Below are 22442 nucleotides of genomic sequence, written 5' to 3' on the forward strand. Positions count from 1 at the left end.
TACTCCAGCACTTTATGTCCTTTTAAGGTTGGCTAAATTGTTTCAAACATATTGTTACCATCTCTTTTTTACACATAACTTCGGATTGGGTACATTGCAACACCCTTTTATTTGCCATCTCATGCTTCCTGTTGCTCCAAGTGTAAAGCAAGCACTTGAGCAATTAAGTTGCTGTAATATTATGGTGAAATGTAAAATTCAAATGCTGTATGTGATTTCAATACTGGCCAAACTTTATATTTTATACTTTTAAAGTTTCACACACAAAAAGGATTGATGACAATTTATTTTGACAAACATTAAAATGAAAATTTATTCAAATTCACTTTTTAACTACATAATTTAAAAAAGTTTGGAGGTTTGATATCCTTCAGAATATCTGGTGTAGTTTGTGTCCCTGGATGATGGTAAAGAAAGAGGTAAAAAGACAGGTGTTGTACTGTGTGCAGTTGCATGGGAAACTGCCATAGGATGGGGAGTGGTGGGCAGTGACGGAAAAGCGGACCCGGGAACTCATAAAGGGACCAGTCTCTTCAAAACAATGAAGGGGGAAAGAAGAGGATTATTAGTCTGACACTGGAATTTTGTTGGAGCTAGTGGAAATTGCAAAGGATGTTCCATTGAATGCAGACATTGATGGGGTGTTGATGAGGACCAGAGGAACTCTGTTCTTAAAAGAACACAAAGTGCTGGAATAACAGCGTTTCAGGCAGCATTTCTGGAGACATAGATAGGTGATGTTTCAGGTCGGGACCCTTCTTCAGACCTTCTTCAAGTTTTCCTCTCTCCAGCAAGAAACCTGTGAGGTCCTCTCTCACTCTGTGATTTCTGCTGCTTTCTTGCTCTGTGATGAAATCTTAACTCTGTTTACTTTACTTTCGAGATACAGTGTGAAAACAGTCCCTTAGTCCTTCGAGTCCATGCTGACCAGCATGACCCCATGCACTTGCACTATCCTACCAACTAGGGACAATTTTACAATTTTGCTGCCGCCATTTAATGTACAACTGTACGTCTTTGGAATGTGAGTGGAAACTGGAGCACCCAGAGAAAACCTATGCACTCACAGGGAGAACGTACAAACTCCACACAAACAGCATCCATAGTCGGGATTGAACCCGGGTCTCTGGTACTGTAAGGCAGCAACTCTCTCGCTGCAACACTGTGCACATTGCTGTTCTTACACAAACCAGGAGAAATGAGGAATGGAGAGGTGTGGGTAATTCACATGTTCCTGTCAAGGGCTCTGCCCATTTAGTATAAAGGTAATCAGGGCCCAGGAAGTTTACAGGCCAGACAAACCTTTGCAGGCCCCCAAATATTTAGAAGGATGAGAGGGGACCTTATTGAAACATATAAGATTATTAAGGGATTGCACACGTTAGAGGCAGGAAACATGTTCCTAATGTTGGGGGAGTCCAGAACCAGGGGCCACAATTTAAATATAAAGGGTAGGCCATTTAGAACAGAAATGAGGAAAAACATTTTCAGTCAGAGAGTTGAACATCTGTGGAGGCCAATTCTCTGGATGCTTGCAAGAGAGAGCTAGATAGAGTTAAAGATAGCAGAGTCAGGGGATATGGGGAGAAGGCAGGAATGGGGTACTGATTGTGAATGATCAGCCAAGATCACATTGAATGGTGGTGCTGGCTCGAAGGGCCGAATGACCTACTCCTGCACCTATTGTCTATAATAGTAGACAGGATGTAGGGTGCAAGAAAGGCAATGGGGTCATGGGGGATTTCATTAAGCAGGTGGCCTGGAAAATCAGATTGGTACCGGACCTCAAGAAAGAGAATTTGTAGAGTGCTTACGGGATAGTTTCTTAGAGCAGCTCGTCGTTGAGCGTACCAGGGAAAAGGCATTTGGTATTGTTGGAATGAACCAGATTTAATTAAGGAGGTTAAGGTAAAAGAACCACTCGGAGGTAGTGATCATAATATGATAAGACTCAACCAACAATTTGATAAGGAGAAGATGAAATCGGATATGTCCATATTTCTGTTGAGTAAAGGGGACTACGGAGGCACGAGGAAAGAGTTGGCTAAAGTTGATTGGAAAAGGACGCTAGCAGGATTGATGGTGGAACATCAATGGCTGGAATTTCTCGGAATAATTCAGACGATGCAGGATCTTATCATTCCAAAGAGGAAGAAAGTTTTTAATAGCAGAATGAAACAACCGTGGCTGACCAGGGAAGTCAAAGATAGTATAAAACTAGAAGGGAAGGCATATAACATTGCAAAGATTAGTGGGAAGCTGGAGGATTGGGAAGCTTTTAACAAAACAACAGAAGGTAACTAAAAAGGCAATATGGGAGAAAAGATGAAAGATGAAATACGAAGGTAAGCTAGCCAATAATGTAAAAGATAAAAAAAGTTCCTTCAGATATATAAAGAGTAAAAAAGGGGCAAGAGTGGACGTTGGACCGCTGGAAAATGATGCTGGAGAAGTGATAATGGGGAATAAAGAAATAGCAGATGAATTGAATAATTTTTTTGCTTCAGTCTTCACAGTGGAAGACATCAGCAACGTGATGGAAATTCAAGAGAGTCGGGGGGTGGAAGTTAGTGGAGTGACTATCACTAAAGAGAAGGAGCTTGGGAAGCTGAAAGGTCTGAGGGTGGATAAGTCACCTGGATTTGATGGAGTGCACACCTGGGTATTGTGCGCCGCTCAGACAGCCCGTGGGCATCCCCGCTCCATATGGTCCCCAAGGCAGATGGTGGCTGGCGCCCTTGCGGTGACTACTGTCGGCTTAACGATGCTACCATCGCTGACAGGTATCCAGTCCCCCACATTCAGGACTTTAACGCACACCTGGCTGGGGCCAGGGTATTTTCCAAGGTCGATCTGGTGCGTGGCTACAATCAGATTCCCGTCCACCCAGACGACGTCCCCAAGACGGCCATCGTGACACCATTTGGCCTTTTCGAATACCTCCATATGCCGTTTGGTGTCAAGAACGCTGCGCAAGCTTTTCAGCGGCTTATGGACTGTGTGTGCCGTGGCCTGGACTTTGTGTTCGTGTACCTCGATGACATTTTGGTGGCAAGCCGCTCGAGGCAGGAGCATGCTGCCCATCTCCGCCAGCTATGCCAGCACCTCAGCGATCATGGGCTGGCCATCAACATCGCCAAATGCCGTTTCGGGGTGTCGTCCATCAATTTCCTGGGCCACCAAGTGACCCCACATGGGGCGCTGCCGCTCCCGGACAAGGTGGATGCGGTGCGCCAGTTTCCACCGCCGACCACCGTGAGGAGCCTCCAGGAGTTCGTTGGGATGGTGGCCTTTTACCACCGATTTATGCCATCTGCAGCCCGGATCATGCGCCCGCTGTTCCACCTCATGGTGGGCAAGCGCAAGGAGGTCGCGTGGACTGACGATGCGGTGGCAGCGTTCCAACAAGCCAAGGACTCCCTGGCTGCGGCCACACCATCCACGGGCGGATGCACCAACCAGCCTGATGGTCGACGCTTCGGATGTGGCGGTTGGGGCGGTGCTAGAACAGCGGATTGATGGGTGTTGGAAGCCTCTCGCTTTCTTCAGCCGGCACCTCAGCGGTGCACAGCGGAACTAGAGTGCCTTTGACCGCGAGGTCCTTGCCCTTTACCTTGCAGACCGCCACTTCCGCGAGGGGCGAACCTTCACCGCGTACACTGACTACAAGCCCCTCACCTTTGGATTCGCCAAGGTGTCCGTCCCGTGGTCAGCTCGCCAGCAGCAGCAGTTGGCTTTCGTCTCGGAGTACACTACCTCCATCCGTTTCATCGGAGGCAAAGACAACAGAGTGGCCGACGCCTTGTCTCGACCTCCACGCCGTCCTGCAAGTGGCCGATGCCATTGACTACTCAGCCCTGGCGGCCGCCCAGTTGACAGACGATGAGATGTCCGCCTATCGTAACGGCGTTTTGGGCCTGCGGTTGGAGGACGTTCCCTGTGGCGCTGGGGGCGCAACGCTGCTGAGCGATGTATCCACCGGGCTGCCGCACCCCATCGTTCCCGTTGCCTGGCGGTGCCAGGTGTTCGAGGTGCTCCACGGGCTGGCCCACCCTTCCATTCGGGCGACGACGACCCTCGTGGCTTTCCGTTTCGTGTGGCACGGGTTGCGTAAACAGGTTGGGCATTGGGCGCGCACCTGCATCCCATGCCAAAGTACAGCGGCATGTGCGAGTGCCGCTCCAGGAGTTCATCGTCCCTCGCCAGTGGTTCAACCACATCCATGTGGACATCATGGGGCCGCTGCCGCCTTCTCGTGGCTTCACCCACCTCCTGACTGTGGTCGACCGTTTCATGCGGTGGCCAGAAGCAGTTCCACTGCCGGACACTTCTGCCTCTACTTGTGCCCGTGCTTTGGCAGCACACTGGATTGCCAGGTTTGGGGTGCCGCTTGACATCACCTCCGACCGAGGGCCGCAATTCACCTCCGAACTATGGTCAGCCATGGCTCATCTACTGGGGGTTAACCTGCACCGCACCTCTGTGTACCATCCGCAGGCAAACGGCCTGGTTGAGCGTTTCCGCCAGCTCAAGGCTGCCCTGAAGGCCCGGCTTGTTGGCCCGGACTGGGTCGACACGTTGCCGTGGGTGTTGCTGGGCGTCCGCACTGCGCCCAAAGAGGACTTGGCCACCTCCTCGGCTGAATTGGTGTACGGGGCCCCGCTGACAGTGCCCGGTGAGTTTATTCCATCAGCCCAGGGTCAGGAGGAACAACCATCGGCCGCCCTGCAACGCCTTCGGGAGACGGTGGGCAAGCTGGCACCGGTGCTGATGTCTCGCCACGGTTCGGTGCGGTCACATCTCCCTTCCACTCTGCAGGACTGTCCGTTTGTTTTTCTGCGCCGGGATGCACACCGGACGCACCTTCAACGTCCATATGAAGGACCATTCAAGGTGCTCGAGCGTGGCTCTGCCACCTTCGTTTTGGACATGGGGGGTTGTCCTGAGGCAGTCTCTATTGCACGGCTGAAGCCGGCGCACGTGGACATTAGCCAGCCGGTCCTACTGGTGCGGCCTCGCCCTCGTCCTGCGTCCCGGCCCTTACCCCCAGAGTCCCTGTGGTTGTCTTCCCCTGGCAGAGTGGTTCCGGTTCCTCCGCCCGCCGTGGTGCGCACACGGGCTGGTCGTCTCATACGTCCCCCTGTCCGTTTCGTGCCTCCGGTTCTTGGGTGGGGGGGGTCCAGTGGCAGTGCCCGGGGATTAGGCCACTCCCTGGGTCATCCCCCTCGGCACTGAGTGGACAGGGCTGGGGAGGGGTCTGGAGCTACGGGGTTTGCCTGAAGGGGCTAGAGTTTACTCTCATGCGAGAGACTGAAGAGAGTGGATGTTCTGATGCTATATTAAAGTTACTGTTAATCCTTACCTGGCGTCTTGCTTGATTCCTGCTGCGTCCAGACCCACTACAATATAACAATTAAACACTCTTGTCTCGGAATCAATGGTCTTGGGGAGAAGGCAGGCACTGATTGTGGATGATCAGCCATGATCACACGAATGGGGGTGCTGGCTCAAAAGGGCAAATGGCCTCCTCCTGCACCTATTTTTTATGTTTCTATGAAAATGAGAGGAAAATATTACTTAATGCGGGAAAATGGGACCAATATGGATGATTAGCACTGTTGTAGAAATGTAATTAAGAGGACAGAGGGCAGATCCATTAATAAGGATAGTTAAAAGAGAGAAGACTATGGGTTCATGTCTCCAGCAGAGAGAACTCTCGGGACACCAAGGAACTGCAGAAGCTGAAATCTTGAGTAAAACACAAAGTGCTGGAGTAACTCAGCAGGTCAGGCTGCATCTGTGAAGGACATAGATAGGCAATGTTTTGGGTCGAGACCCTTCTTCAATTTGGTCTGATCCGAGAGAACTTTGTGGGGGTTTTAACTTGGTGACTGAGGGCATGGAGCAGGGGAAAGGTAAATAATCTTAAACTTAGTGAGAAAATCATCCAGAGGTTTGTTGCATTTGTTATCGGAGGTGAGAGTGCCAAACACTGGGAAGACCTATTTAAAGTTTTGAAGAAATGGAGAACATTAAATGAGCAGAATACACAGAATACATGTCAACATATTAATGGTGTTGCAATATGCTAAAATTTGTAATTGTTTCCTGTTAATCTTTTTCCAAAGAATTACCTTCATTAGAATGATATCCGGCCTAAGTTACAATTTTGTGGTTTACATCACTAATGAAAGGATTAGTTGAATCATGCAATGGTATAAAAGAGGCAGAGAAGCAGCAAATGTTCCACTAATATCTCCAGTCAAGATGAAGATTCTTCAGATTCTAACTCTATTGATCCTGCTGAAAATTACATCTGTACTCACATTCCCATTGCCGGCTGATGATTTTGATTTGGCCACGGTATCTGAAGATTCAAAATTTTATCTTACATTTTGAATAATGTATACTTTTGTATACTTGAGGAATGTTAATTAACATTTTGTGATTCCAATTTTCTAGCATTATCTTAAGAAATATTACGACTTTCAAGATGATTCTTCCAATGGTCTGCAAGGAAGCAAAGCTGCTTTCAGAGCTAATGTTAAGAAAATGCAAGAATTCTTCGGCCTCCATGAAACTGGAGAATTGGACTCTTCAACCCTGGGCATTATGAAGAGATCTCGATGTGGATTTCACGATCTTCTTCAATATAATCACAGCCCAGGCAACAAATGGCAACACAAGAACCTGACTTACAGGTGCGTTTCGTACTTTTCCAGTATTTTGGAGGGTACTTGGTCGTAGCAGGCATATTTCTAATATGTTTCCATTAATTTCCAAAAGAATCATCAATTATACATCACGTTTGAAACAGAGTGTTGTAAAGAATGCAATCAAAAATGCTTTCAAAGTGTGGGGTGATGTCACATCATTGACCTTTACCAGCATTTTGAAGGGTGAAGCTGATATTATGATCTCCTTTGAATACAAAGGTAATTTAACAACATTTTTTAAATGGCCCAATTATAGATGTGCAATTAGAATTTAATTGATTTTTTTCCCTTTTCTTTCTTCTTGCATCTAGCACATGGTGATGGCTCTCCATTTGACGGTCCTTCAAAGATTCTGGCCCATGCCTTTTCACCAGGAAAATACATTGGAGGTGACATTCATTTTGATGTAGAGGAAGCTTGGTCGATGAGCAGTGAAGGTACAAGGTTTAAATTGTTGTTGAAGAATCTAGTCCATTGTAACCAGAGATTGAGCAGGTTACGTACGGGAAAGAAAGCAGCTATCATATTAAAATAATGTTTCCTCATTCTAAAGATGGATCCCAATCCAAACTGAAACAGTCTGAAGAATGGTTCCGATCCAAAACACCCTCAGTCCATTTCGCTGCCTGTCCATAGCTGCTACCTGACCTGTTACATTCCTCCAGCATTTTGTTTTATGCTCAAGGTTTCAGCATCTGCAATCGCTTGTGTCTCTTTTAAAATAACATTCATTTTTAGTCTTAATTATACGTAACAATTTATTTTTACGCACTTTTATTCATCAGTACTTACTGTTCTGAAAACAGGTGATCCTTCTCCAAGGAGTTGTCTAACACTAGTTGGCTGTCTTTTAAAAGGAGAATTCAATAATAGGCTGCAAGGCAAAAAAGATAAAATGACCAAAGGGTTGATAGCCCAAGAAAACAGAGGATAGTTATTTAACAGAAAAGAAAGAAAGATGGGCAGCGGTAGAGTTGTTATCTTACAGCACCAGAGAACCAGGTTCAATCCTGGCTATGGGTGTTGTCTGTACAGAGTTTGTATATTCTCCCCGTGATTGCGTATTTTTTCTGGTTTCTGGTTTCCTCCCACATTCCACAGGTATACAGGTTTGTGAGTTGATTGGCTTTGGTAAAATTGTAAATTGTCCCTAGTGTGTAGAATAATGTTAGTGTACGGGGTGATCGCAAGTCAGCGTGGACTCGGTGGGCCAATGGGCCTGATTGCACGCTTTAAATCTGAAGTCGAAAGTCTAAAAAAGATGGATTTACAGGGGGTTTTGAATAGGAATTACGTAATCATTGCCAGTAGACAGAGCACAAGAAATTAATTTTGACCGTGGTTTAAGGAATTGTTAAATTTATACATATAATATACTTATTTGGTCAATATCTATGAAGGAGGGATGTCCCCATTCCTCTAAGGACCACCCTTATGCCACATATGCTCTGCTACTAATTTAAATGATCCTGGCAGTGGGTATGATCTCATAATACAGATGACAATCGACTGGAAGCGCAGGTCTTCTTTGGGAATGGAGTCATTCAAAGCGTTCGATATGTAGTCACCATCTGTGCGGAGGAGACCATATTGTGTTACCAGAAGTGCCAGAAGTGAGGTCCTGTAGAAATATGAACAACTGCCCAACACATATATGCCCCTCTTAAAGCATTCAGCTTCCCGTGCATGACCCTGCAGTAGATTGAATTCCAATTCAATAGGTAGGTCAATTGATTTTTTTTTAGTTTAGTTTAGTTTAGAGATACAATGCAGAAACAGACCCTTCAGAGCTGCAACTAGCCATCCCTGCACATTAACACCATCCTACTACTAGGGCCAATTTTACACATACACCAACCCAATTAGCCTACAGACCTGTACATCTTTGGAGTGTGGGAGGAAACCAAAGATCATGAAGAAAACCCATGCAGTCACAGGGAGAACGTGCAAACTCCGTACAGAAAACACCCATAGTGAGGATCGAACCCGGGTCTCCAGCACTGCAAGCGCTGTAAGGCAGCAACTCTACCACCGCGCCGCCCAGAATAATCAATGACATTGGCAATGGCTGAGCTCTTTTGGGCAAAATTCAACAGGACAGCATTCACCAGGAAATCAGTAGGATCCAGCACATAAGTATGGTGGCTACAAGAGTAATTGGGTATCTTGGGGTGAGTGATTCAACGACTGACACCCAAAAGCCTATCACCATCAGCAAGGCACAAGTCAAGAATGGTAGGAATGGTCTCCATTTGACTGGAGGAGTGCAGCAGTAACAACTTCTGAATAACTTGTCTCTGCGATACCAATTCAGCCCACATCATTGGTTCCTCAAGCACAATCTTAAATATTTATTCCATCCACTATTGACGCATGATCGCACCAGTGTGTGTCACTTACAACTTCATTTGGCTTGGGTATTCCATCAGGAAAGAAGAAAATGGCATTTGGACACAAAGCTGCTGAAATATTCAAAAGGGGTCACGACAGGAAGTAGCATCTGGTCACAGCACTGTCACCACAAAATTGGGGGAGATAACCTGAACAGAATGTCCCACACTTCCTACAAAATGCAGCCATAGTTAGGATCCATATGGGTTTTCATCACAATCAGATTCATAGCAAAAGTTGGCTACAACACGAACAAAGCTGTCCAGGTAATGCAGGTTAGTAACGGATGTGTATTAATTGTGCCTCGGTCATCAAGAAACAGTAAGGCCTCAGGCCATATTGGTGGAAAAGAGAGTGGTCAAAGGATTGTTAGCCCATGGTAAAATAAAGATGGCCTTGGTGAGCACACTGGAGACTGTTATAGTGACAGAGCTTTAAGGGTCATGGAACTACATAGAACATTGAACAGTTCAGGAACAAGCCCTATGGCCTGCCATGTCTGCTCCGACTATGATGCCAATTTTAAGATGAGGTCTGATGCATAAATGCTGGGAAATTGCCACTACGCCATGCTCTAATTCTGGGCTAAGGAATACAGCTTGGGAACAAAGAAATAAAAATGCTTGCGAACCGTGGACAGTGAAGTTGAGACTCCTGCTACAATACATGCTTACACAGACATCCTAAATTCAGTGACAGATGCAGAAATATCGTTAGCACTTCCACATGGAACAGTTGGCGTTTTTAATCCAAAATCCAAACCATTGGCCTAGAATTTATTTGCGGGGGTGGGGGGTGGCGGGGAGAGGGGGTGGTATATTGCATTGAAACTGTTGCCATTTAAAGTCTTTACATAATTAAAATGAAAACAGCATCTAGAGTAAACACAACTATTTAAAGTTACAGTCAGTGATTACCTTCTCCATCAAAGGGTGCATTGCTTTGCAAACTTGTCCAGTGTAATGTCCAGAAATCATGCATTGACAAGAATTTAATCTACTTACAAACTATTCTCACTGTTAGAAAGAATCCAGAATTGTTGTTCTGCTGAATTAATTTTGACGACATACTGCACCAAAATTACAGATTAACAATCTTTCGGGACCTAAAAATATTCGTTTTATATTTATGTATTGTTATGCTAAGAAAATTAGTTCAAAATGTTATATATTTTATTTCTTATTATGTCCATATATGGCATTTCAGCTTACATCTTAATCTCATACATTTTGCGTTCTCATCATGTTCTGTAAAATGTTTAAAGTACCAGTTAAAAAATTGTTAATCGCGCTATGAGAATATTTCCAAGTGTTCAGCTGATATATTTGCCAGTCGCTAAACATTGTGTATAATGGGCAAGCAAAATTAGGAAAGGTGAAATCCACACCACGGCAATCAATAAATGTTTGTGGGCAATAACATGTCCTATCATTTGGCACAATATGCAAAATCAAAACTACTTAGACAAAAATTGGTTTGAAAGTATAATAACAAAGAACATCGGTAAGTAAATCTATCTTTTATAACAAAGATGTATATGATCATAGCTTGCATATTAAGATTATCTATCTATCTATCTATCTATCTATCTATCTATCTATCTATCTATCTATCTATCTATCTATCTATACATTACTAAAACGCTGTTTGTTTGTGTGTATATGTTTATGTATGTACCATTGTAAGGGGTTTCTGCGCCGAGCTTTCGCCCGACCTAAGGTCCCCGTGCCTTGCTCTGATCCCTTGACCAGGCCGCGCACACTGGTTCCCCGTGAGTGGTTCGACTCACTCACCCCCTACGGTTCTAGACACTGGACTTAGATGCAGGAGCGTTTATAGTGCAGAAAATTCAACCAGACCAAATTTGAAGACCAGGGTTTAAATGGAAAAGACTTTTATTGAGCGCTTGGGACTATTGTCCATGAATACTTATACAGTTCTATAAGACATATCTATAAGACACATACCGAATTACATGAATACTTTTGACTATGAATTCTAAAACGCACAGTTCTACAAGACATATACACGACTGTAAGATGGGGAACGTACGACACATCGCAAAATTGACCAACACATATTCCTTTACACACCCACGTTTATTCAAACCACCCTCCCCATTACACTAAACTATGTCCAGGATATGCAGGATCGGGGTACATGCTCACCATAGGGCTATTACTGGGGTTACTGGCTGTTCGTGCTGCATCTCCGCTGCTTTCCGTGAGGGTCGTGCTTGTCCCCTGAGTTTCTTCCTTCCGTTTCTTGCGTTCCTTGCAGGTTTTCTTGCAGTATTTCTTCTCGAGTTGCGTGTCGGTTCCTCTCTCTTGCACTTCGCTTCTTCTTGCCTGTCTTTTCTTCCTCCTGCAAAACAGTACAGGATGGGGGAGGGGGGGAGGCATTCGGGGGCATGAGGGGGAGGGGCGAATGGGGAAGGGGTGATGGGGATGGGGGAGTGGGTGGGGGGGGAAAGGGGAGGGAGGGGTGAAGGGGATGGGGATGGGGATGGGGATGGGGAGGGGTGAAGGAGAGGGGGTGCTGCACCAATGCAGGAGAGGTTTGGACCCAACTTGTACTGGATAAAAACAATGTTTACCTTATTTTCTGCTTTTAACTTTATGCTTGTTATATATTGTGACTTTATACTAAGAATTTTTTTAACCCATCATTTTAATGTTCAGTAAAAAGACTTAACTGTTTTGGATGTATTCCCAGGGTACAATCTTTTCTTAGCGGCTGCTCATGAAATTGGCCATGCTTTGGGAATGGATCATTCTCAAGACGTGGGAGCTTTGATGTACCCCATTTACACATACATCGAACACCAAGACTTTTCACTGCCACATGATGATGTTAAAGGAATCCAGGCACTGTATGGTGGGTCTTGATCTCTATTTTACTGCAGAAGCTGTAAATAATAGTTTAAAGAACTGATTGAACAATATGTGCTTCAATTCATATCATTATCATCTCCCAAATTTATATAAACTTAATTTTGTTATTTGAAATCAGGTAAACTGTGATTCCATTATATTCAAAATAAATTAAGTTTCATCTGAAATATGTGAAGTTTTGTCTCCCACTGCAAAAGCAGATGAATGAAAAATCACAAGTCGATAGATACATTAACTGTCTGCATCCAATTTAACAAACTACTGGCCAATAGTAAATAGCCACACCCGGTACAAATAATGGACATCTGTTTTCAACTCAATAGTTATGTCAAGGTAAAATTAATAGTTAGATTTGCTTTGATTTGATTTGATATGCTGCTCTAGGCTCTTCAAATAAACCTGACAGAAAGTCACATCCAAAGACTCCAGAGAAATGTGACAGCAGCCTGTCCTTCGATGCAACCTGCACAATGCGAGGAGAAAAAATATACTTTAAAGACAGGTGAGAAATTCTGTTTGCACATTTCATCATTAACAGTAACACTTTAATATTAATATTGAAAGGAAGCAGTGTCTGGAAATCAGCAACAAATCAAAAAAGAAAGGCAATTACAGATTGTTTAGTTTAGTTTAATTTAGTTTAGTTTAGTTTAGAATACACCATGGAAACTGGCTCTTCGGCCCATCGAGTCTGCGCCAACCATCGATCCTCGCACACTAACACTATCCTATACACACCAGGGACAATTTACAATTTTACCAAGCCAATTAACCTACATTGGAGTGTGGGAGGAAACCCGAGCTCCCAGAGAAAACTCCTGTGGTCACAGGGAGAACATATAAACTCCATACAGACAGCACACGTAGTCTGGATCGAACCCGTGTCTCTGTCACTGTAAGGTAATAACTCTACTACTGCGCTACCGTGCCGCCCCAATTGCCCCAATTGTCTTTACAGATTTTGAGAGTTAGCCAGTTGTTTCTAATACTATCTTTTCAGCTGCAGTTCCATTCAGTTCCCTGCCAGGTGTCTCCTGAGGAAAAAGATGGGCCACGTTTCTACAACAGTTTGTATAGTCTCTGCACCATGCAGCATATCACTGCAAAGGCCTTTCAATTACCTCAAAGGATATTGAGTTAGAGGCAGAAACAGCTAAGTTTTCTGATGCTCAGAGCTGTGGTTTGCCCAGGAATCCTGTGAAAAGAGGAATACATGACATTAAGTTACCTTGCACCAGATTTTTGGAGGCACCAAGTCCCAATTCATCCCTGACCATGTTTTACTATTTAATTTGATCAGGTTGATCTGAATGTTCAGACCATCTGATCCAATACTCTAAAATAACACAAAAAATCACTTTTGGAATTTCCTATTAATTTAATTTGAAGGGGATGTTTTGGAAAATGGAAGAATGGTGTCTACATTGTTTAATGGAGGCATCTGACAAAACTGATATATAAACTGAATAACAACATTAATACCATGGAATAAAGGAGTCAGTTGCTTCATTGATAAAAAATGTCTCAAGGCTAGGGTCATGATATAGAGACGCATTTCAGATTGGAGGATAGTAGATGGTCAAGGTACAATTTCAAAATTTACAAAACAGAAAATAATTAGTATGGTTTAAAGTGAGAAAGATAGAATTATTTGTCTAAAAGTTTGCACATGGGACAGAGAAGTGGCTATACAATGTAATTTAAGTTGCATTTTGGCAAAAGAAGAGATAAAGTAAGTTAAATGGCAATATTTTAAAGGATAAGCAGGAACAGAAGACCTCTAAGTGTTTACATAAATCTTTGAAAATGAAATGTTCAAAGGACAAGTAAAGGGTAAGAGACCCTAGGGGCGGCAAAGTGACAACAGACAGCAGAGTCGTGCAGCAGTAGAGTTGCTGCCTTACAGTGCCAGAGACCCGGGTTCAATCCTAACTGTGGGAGCTGTCTGTACGGAATTTGTACTCTGTCCCTGTGACTTCATGGGTTTTCTACAGGTACGTAGGTTTCCTACAACACTCCAAAGACGCGCGGGTTTGTAGGTTAATTGTCTTCGGTAAAATTGTAAATTGTCGCTAGTGTGCAGGATAATGCTGATGTACGGGGTGACTGCTCATTGGCATGGACTCTGTGAACCGAAGGGACTGTTTCTGTACTGTACCTCTAAAGTCTAGAGTAAAATCTAAAATCTATCCCAGGATGTTATTGGAGGTACGGGAGGAAATTCCTGGGGCTCTGATGGAAAGTTTGGCATCACCTTTAGCCACAAGTGACAGGATGGTAGCTAATGTTCCCCATATTCATGAATAGTGTCAATCCAGGAAACTACAGGCTTGTGAGCCTTATGTCAGTAGCAGGTGAACTATTGCAAAATATTTCTCAGGGTTAGGATTAATAATCACCGGGAAAGGCAGAAACTGATTAGTGCATTGTTTAGTGCATAGGAAATCCTGCCTCGCAAATCTGGATTTTTTTAGGAGGTTACTGAGAAAAATAATGCATGCAAGGTGGTTGACATGGTATACATGGATTTTAGCAAGGCTATGAAAATCCTGGAATTGCACAGTTCCATATCATGTGTCTGCATTCTTTGGGCTCCACCCACTGCAGAGAACATATAATGAAGGATTCCCTTCCCCATTTTCTTTTTGATGTACTCTGCAACCTCAAGTACAGCACAGTGGAAAAAACAACTTGCACACTGACAGCATTAACTTGTTTCTTTTTACTGATACTGTTGCACTTATTTACCTTTCTGGAAATCTGGTAACTTACTGTTAACAATACATAAACAAGATGATGTTAACATTCACATTATGAATGAACATGTACTGTTTCTAAAACAACTTTAAGCAGTTAAGAGAAAAGAAATAAACTACTGTTTGCAAAGGTGGTTAGTCTTTAGTACCAACATGTGAATGATAATCAAATATCTATGATTAAAAATGTCTGCATGGTAGTAATCTTTGTCATTTCGATTTAGGTTTCTTTGGCGTGTCCGCCCATACACTCGATCGTCAGAAATGTCTGTGATCAGTACACTGTGGCCATTTCTCCCATCGAAAATTGATGCTTCCTATGAAAACAAAATTTTGGACCTAGTTGTATTTTTCCAAGGTTAGTCATTTTTCTGCCAAGTTTCTTGTAACTTAGTGCTTTTGTAAATATTGGGAACTTTGTATTCATGACTCAGTGTAGGGCAGATTAAAGCCAGGAATGGAGCAGGGAGAATACTGAGAGCCACAATGTTACTTATTGCAATGGGCCCGATGCTAGTTCCTCTAATCTCCCTCCGACCGGAAATCGAGATTTGATTAAAAAAACAGCCAGAAAAACAGCCAGAAAATTAAAATAGGGCACAGAAAGCCAACTGTGGAATGTTGGGTGGAAAGGTAATGAAGGTATTGACTTCTCCACTCTCCTTATCCACTCCAATCTCACACCTTTTAAATGCAGAGCCCTCCACTCACTCAGTAACAGTCCAAATATTGTTTTCAAATCCATCGACAAGGGAGGTTCCGTAGAAATCTGGCAGGCTGACCTCTACCATGCTGAGGCCAGGTGCCAGCTCTCGGATACCTCATCATACCTACCACTTGACCATGTCCTCACAGACAAACACCAGGCCACAATTTCCCAGACATGTTACTGATCTCATCGGAGTCTGAATAAGGGACCAGTCCCAAAAAGTCACCCATCTGTGTTCTCCAGAAATGCTGCCTGACCCGCTGAGATATTCCAGTGTTTTTAGCAAATGTGTAGGGCAGATCTCTAATTGTTGCCAATGTAGGGTAACATTTTAAAGCAGAGATTTATCAGATTCTTAATTAGTAAGGGTGTCAAAGGTTATGGGGACAAGGCAGGAGAATGGGGTTGAGAGGAAAAGGTAGATCAGCCATGGTTGATTGGCCGACTACACTTGATAGACTGAATTACCTAATTCTGCTCCTTTGACTTATCAACATGAAAATTATTCTCCAAACTAAAAAAAACAAAGGGAGCCAGATGGCTGCTATATAGCAAAATCCATGAAACTGTGGTACTGCGTGATTCATATCTGTAATACCGTTGTTTAAGTGGCACTTTTGTAAAGAAGTGCACACAGCAGAAGGTGCTGGACCTGGCCTGCTGCCAAGTTCATTGCTGCAATTCCTGCCCAATCTGCCTCACCTTTATCAGCCAACCAAATGGATGGATAGTCCACTGAAGGGCTTTCTGTGAGGCAGAGCTTGGTACCCAGGCGTGTCATCAATGACATTTATATACTATTCAAACTGTAGTAAGTCATTTAAAAAAGGTATTTAAAAAAGTACATTTAATACCCTAAAATTAAAATAATTCTAATACTTATCGGCATTCATCATTAGTAAGAACATTTTCAAACAGCCAACCCTAGGATAAAAGATGAGGGTCTGGATGTAAAGTGCATGTGACCACTGCCCTGAGAACAGTAGCGCTCCATTACGGGTCTCTTCAGCTTGTCTCAGACCTTCAAGGTTGTCCACGTACGTGCAGAAGTCCACGGGGAGCTGAGCCACAAAAAGCTGACAGAAAGCACCTCCCTGTGGAACAGCTGGCTGTCCTTCAGTTTGATATGGCATGTTAAATTTTGAATGAGGTATGTAATGTTTCATACAATATAATCTCAAAATCTGTTTAATGTTTTATTAATTTGGACAGGAACAAAATACTGGGTCGCCAATGGGTACGATCTTGTATCAGGAGTCCCTGGGTCTATATATAACTTTGGTTTTCCTGAAACCGTTATGAAAATTGATGCAGCTGTGCAGATTTATAAGATTCAAAAGACTTTCTTCTTTGTGGGAGACAAATTCTGGAGGTATGAAATTTAACTTTGTGTAAATGTTCCAGTAAAAGTATTAAGCATCCTTGCTCAGTTAATTGGATGATGTTCTTTTTCATATTAGTTACAATGAAAGGGCAGGAAGAATGGATAAAGGATATCCAAAGCCGATAGAAGATGAATGGCCTGGCATTTCTGGCCCTGTGGATTCTGCTCTTCACGAAAATGGTATGTATCATAGTGATCATTTCACCAGGCTGTAATGGAGCGGCACGGTGGCGCAGCGGTAGAGTTACTGCCTTACAGTGCTTACAGCACCAGAGACCGGGGTTCAATCCTGACGATGGGTGCTGTCTGTGCGGGGCATGTACGTTCTCCCTGTGACCGCGTGGGTTTTCTCCGAGATCTTCTGTTTCCTCACACACTTCCACACATACAGGTTTGTAGGTTAATTGGCTTGCTCTCGATGTAAATTGTCCCAAGTGCGTTAGGGTTAGTGTGTGGGGATCGCTGGGCGGCGCAGATTCGGTGAGCGGAAGGGCCTGTTTTCGCGCTGTATCTCTAAATTAAACTAAACTAATGGATTAAATATTTAGTTACTTATCTGATCAAGAAAATGTTTAGCTTAGGAATAAAAATTCTGTGGTCTTATTTTTGGCCAATTTTAATTTAATTTAGTAACATAATAATAATAATAATAATAATAATATTCATTTATTGTCATTGCAACGAGTACAACGAAATTAAAAAATAGCCAATCCTGATGAGAGATAAAGTGGATGAGAGATAAAGTTTGAATGATTTTCTTTTTTGATATATTTATGCTTATATTATGCCAAGAAATTAGCCTCAATGCATTCCAATTTCCGTACACAAAATCGCCAAACTACTTGGTATATTTTCAACCTATCACCTGGTCATCAGACTGATATTGAAAATCAATAGCCAATTATAGAAAATGTCCACATTTTCTAATTATAGAGGAAAAATAGGTTTTCTGCAATGAGCAGGTCAATCGATAATGCTATTTCCATGCTGGACAACATGTTGAATAACTATGCCAACGGTATACCATCTTTATGGGAACACAAACAGTATAACAAACAACTTTCATTATGTCCATCAATGTGGAAATAGTACATAAAAATCATAACATCATAATATGCAGAAGCTCCTCAAAGAATAAAAAAATAATAATAAACAGAACATGCTACTAACAAATGTGGTGCTCAATTTCTGTAATACTTGTAAACATGGCCATAATAATCAAATCAAGTATCCATCATTCATTTGTTAAATAAATGTTAATTTCACATGTGATCTATTGCATCTGAGATATCTGCACCTTTTATGTGCAGCAAGTCTCTCAAATTTCTTGGAAGCTACTGAAGTGAATTCCAAAAAAACAACTGGAGAGTCCTTTGGGGAAAAATTTGGGTTATATTTGTGAGTGCTGATTTTCAAAATAATTAGCATTGGGTTTTTTTCCAGATTTAATTTATTTCTTCCATCAACACATGACATTTCATTATGACTACAAAGACAAGCAAGTCGTTAATATTGCATACGCAAGTTCAGCAGTCTGCAGTTAATCAACACAATTGTTCCACCTCTTGAGAAAAATCAGAATTATGTCGATGATTCACGAATTACTACTATTGCCATTGAAGTTAGCCTCAGTAACATTGTTCTAGCTTCTGTCTTTGCAATGTCAATGTATTTTATTCTGCAACTAATCATAGTAATATTTGCTGCATAAATTTGAGCTATTTTCTTCCTTATTGCATTTTTACTTTAATATACTAATAGTTAATGAATGTTGTAGCAATTCAAGAAAATTAAAGCTCTTAATGCATTGTACATGCTAATGTCTAGTCATTGAAAATTGTAATGCAATTGATGGGAAAAGGTTCTTAGTGATCCTCATCAACATAAACACCAGGAAGAGCAATAAAACACAAATTGCTGGAGTAACAGCAGGTTAGGCAGCATCTCTAGAGGGAATGGACAGGCAACATTTCGGGTCGGAAACCTTCTTCAGACTGATTGTAGGGGGGAGAAATCTGGAATGGAGGTGAGGGTGGGGCAAAGCCTGACAAGTGACAGGTGCCTGCAGGTGAGGGGGGGGGGGGGGTTCAATTGACAGATGGGTGTATAAGGGTTAGAGGTGAAAAGGGAGACAAACAGATGTCAGATAAGGAGAGGATTGAAATGTAGAGGGAGGGATATAGGTGAAAGTGGATCGGGGCAGGAAGGGGGGCTGGATAGTAGGTGAAATTAATGCAGAGCGGGGTGGGGGCACGGGAAAGAGCGGGGGTTGCATAAAGGGAGGTGTTACCTAAAATTGGAGAATTCAATGTTCATGCCATTGGGTTGTAAGCTACCCTACCCAAGTGGAATATGTGGTGCTGTTTCTCTCTCCACCAGGAAGAAGATGATGTGTGGCTTTCATCAAAGGTTGCGCATTATATTTTATACCCTTGACAATTTTCTCAGATGGATTCTTTATAGGCTGGCTAATGCCTCCACCTGTCCTAGTAACTCAACAAAATAGGCAGCATTTTCTGTTATTATTTCAGATTTCCAGTATCTGTGATTTCGGTTTTCATTTTCAATTTTGTACAAGGACTTTTTTTGCACACTGCATGTCTCAATAACAAAAACAAAATATATGACTAGATCATCTATTTACACATGTTGGTGGAGAAACAAATGTCGACTCGGATCCCAAGATCTTAATGTACTGGGATCGCTGGGCGGCGCGGACTTGGTGGGCCGAAAAGGCCTGTTTCCGGGCTGTATATATATGATATGATATGATATGATAAGGCTATCCATATCTTGCTCAGATCATACACAAAGATATATTTAGAATACCCAAGAGGGCAGATTAGACCCAGGTTCAAAATCTCATCCAAACAAAATTGCAAATGGCACCTGTGATTCACACTGAAATGCTAGCCTAATCACATGTTCACGATTCTGGGGAGGGCTTGAACCCAGATCTTTCTGATTCATAATTGAGATAACTTCTATTGAATGAAAGCTGATGTCAATATAAAATGATACTCAATTGTATTGAATAACACACCTTCCATAAAATCCAAAAGCTATCCTTTCACCTTCAAAGACATTTGAAAAGTAAGCCTTTAACTTTTCTAATCTTTATTTTTCTGAAATCCATTATTTTGTTATTTTTATTGATTATTTTTGCAAACTGCTTTATGACATTTATTTTATATCTTCAAAGCATTTAGTGCATTCAAGAATGATAAATAATAAAAAGGACATATAAACATTAAACAAACATTTCATTTTATCTTTCTCACTTGGAATAAACACTACCAAGTCGTATTCTCTACCGCAAAAAGCAAAGAAAAAATAATTTGTAACAACAGTTAAAGGATTCAGCGCAGGACAATGAGATAACCACACAATATATTTTACTGCTGTTGTTTGAGATGAACATTGACACAAGGAGAATTTCTCTGCTTTTCTCCAATTAGTGCTGTGCCAACTGTTCTATTCACCTAGGATTGATGAAGGTAGTTTTCATGTCTCATTTTAAAGGTAGCTCATTCAACAATGGAATGTAATGTGAAGATAGACACAAACAGCTGGAGTAACTCAGCGGTTCAGACAGCATCTCTGGAAAAAAGGAATAGGTGACGTTCCGGGTCGAGACCCTCCTTCAGAAACACCACCTTTTCTCCAGAGATACTGTCGGACCCGCTGAGTTACTCCAGCTTTTCGTGTCGATCTTCAGTTTAAACCAGCATCTGCAGTTCCTTCCTGCACGTGGTGATGGGATCCAGCCTTGTAATCGTGAAGAGATACTGATTGTAAGTTTGTGTTATGTGTCTGCCTTCGAACTCCAGCATTTTGTGTCTGCCTGATTGTAAGTTTTGCAGGTGTCTGAAAATGATGTGATGGAACTTGAATTAAAAAACCGAGGCAAATATATGAGTTGAGCCAGACGTTGTCCGTGAGGTGGGTGGGTTGGCACCGTGGCCTGAAAGTCTCACCACATCACACCTACACGGTCACCCAGTTTGATGGCGTCAACCCATGGGGGGAGCGGCCAATGAGGGCGCGGCGGCGGCGACGGCTCTCGCGACAAGCGGCGCCTGCGAGGGAGGAGGGAGGGAGGGAGCGGCGCCGCCTGCGGAATGAAAGAGGAGAAGGAGAACAAGGGGCGAGAGCGGCGGGGGGAGATTCAGTTCCGAGAGCGGGAGGAGGGCGAGAAGCGCAAGGAGAAGGATGAGAAAAAAGAAGTGCTCACCAAGGTGGGTGTGTGGCGGTGGCGGCGGCGCCGCCCGCGTCTCTGACCCTCGAGCACCGACCGTTATTTTTCGGATGGAGAGCGTGCCGGGGTCTCCATGGTGACGCGGGAGTTAATTTAATTTCTCTCGGGCAGCCTTGACCCCAGCGGTGTGAACATTCATTTCACTACCTTCAAGTAACCCTTGCATCTCCTCTCCCTCCATCCCAGTTTTCCGAACAGTTTCGCTGTCCTCCTGATTAATTTTACTGTTTGTCTGCCTCGGTGTCACCTTCCCCTCAGCCAACAATGAACAATTCTACATTTCCTTCATGATCGTCTGCTTTGATCTAAGACAGACATACAAAGCTGGAGTAACTCAGCGGGTCAGGCAGCATCTCAGGAGAATAGAAATGGGTGATGTTTCGGGTCGAGACCCTTCTTCAGTCTTCATTCCTCTCCAGAGATGCTCCCTGTCCCACTGAATTTCTCCAGCATTTTGCGTCTATCTTCGGTGTAAGCTCGCATGTGCAGCTTCTCCCTGCACATTTTGTCTGCTTTGTTCTGTGTGTTTCACATCTCACCCCCTCCATATCTCTGGTCTCCCTCTCCCCTGACTCTCAGTCTGATGAAGGATCTCGAGTGGAAAGGTCACCTATTCCTTCTATAAAGAGATGCTGCCTGTCTCGCTGAGTTACTCCAGCATTTTGTGTCTGCAATTAAACCGGTGTAGCTGGCGCTGCTGGGCAGCTGCAGCTGTGACCGTGCCTCGTCACCCACAGCCAGTCCTTCACGGCGGCGCACGGAAGCCACCTGCCCTAATATCGCCGGTGCAGACATTTTCCAACGAAATGGCGGGGAAGCGTGCATTGTATTCCATGGAGGCGCAATCAATTGCTGATGCTGGTTAATTCAACTAAAAAAGAACAAAGCGATCAGCGGGGGCACAATAAACTGCAGATAGAAACATATAAACTGCAGATAGAAACATATAAACTGCAGATGCTAGTTTTACACCGAAGATAGACGCAAAATGTTGGAGTAACTCAACGGGATAGGCAGCATCTCTGGAGAGTTGGAATGGGTGATGTTTCGGGTCGAGACCCTTCATCCACAATAGATTAGTGTGCAAAATTAGAGCACATGGTATTGGGGGTAGGGTATTGACATGGATAGAGAACTGGTTGGCAGACAGGAAGCAAAGAGTAGGAATTAACGGGCCCTTTTCAGAATGACAGGCAGTGACTAGTGGGGTGCGGCAAGGCTAGGTGCTAGGGCCCCAATTATTTACAATATACTGTGCCCTCCATAATGTTTGAGACAAAGACCAATCATTTATTTATTTGCCTCTGTAGTCCACAATTTGAGATTTGTAATAG

At 43.3% G+C, this 22442-nt stretch overlaps 2 protein-coding genes and 1 long non-coding RNA gene across 7 annotated transcripts in view; 2 read left to right on the forward strand and 1 right to left on the reverse strand.

Annotated features, from left to right (window-relative positions):
• Positions 1-6207: 6207 nt before the first annotated feature.
• Positions 6208-18610, forward strand: LOC144595259 (collagenase 3-like). Its single transcript, XM_078402541.1, has 10 exons — positions 6208-6363; positions 6463-6701; positions 6787-6935; positions 7028-7153; positions 11823-11984; positions 12386-12503; positions 14982-15115; positions 16679-16838; positions 16927-17030; positions 18294-18610. Exons 1-10 carry the CDS (start codon positions 6208-6210, stop codon positions 18392-18394), a joined length of 1449 nt encoding a protein of 482 aa, XP_078258667.1. The 3' UTR covers positions 18395-18610.
• Positions 11036-21751, reverse strand: LOC144595260 (uncharacterized). The gene is made up of 3 exons (XR_013547477.1): positions 21085-21751; positions 13123-13196; positions 11036-12464 (listed from the first exon to the last, which is right to left on the reverse strand). It is a non-coding gene; the product is annotated as an uncharacterized LOC144595260 (long non-coding RNA).
• The window catches only part of upf3a (UPF3A regulator of nonsense mediated mRNA decay), a 35548-nt gene continuing 34062 nt past the window's right edge, over positions 20957-22442 (forward strand). For 4 of the 5 annotated variants that reach the window (XR_013547476.1, XM_078402536.1, XM_078402537.1 and 1 more), the window contains exon 1: positions 20957-21088. Coding sequence is in view for 4 of the 5 variants with exons in the window: in XM_078402536.1 (XP_078258662.1) it covers positions 20972-21088 (117 nt within the window). In the remaining variant the exon portion in view is untranslated. The remainder of the gene's footprint in view (positions 21089-22442) is intronic. The other variant, XM_078402538.1, reaches the window with a different exon arrangement.

This window comes from Rhinoraja longicauda, chromosome 7 (genome assembly GCF_053455715.1).
Source record: "Rhinoraja longicauda isolate Sanriku21f chromosome 7, sRhiLon1.1, whole genome shotgun sequence".
Lineage (NCBI taxonomy): Eukaryota > Metazoa > Chordata > Chondrichthyes > Rajiformes > Arhynchobatidae > Rhinoraja > Rhinoraja longicauda.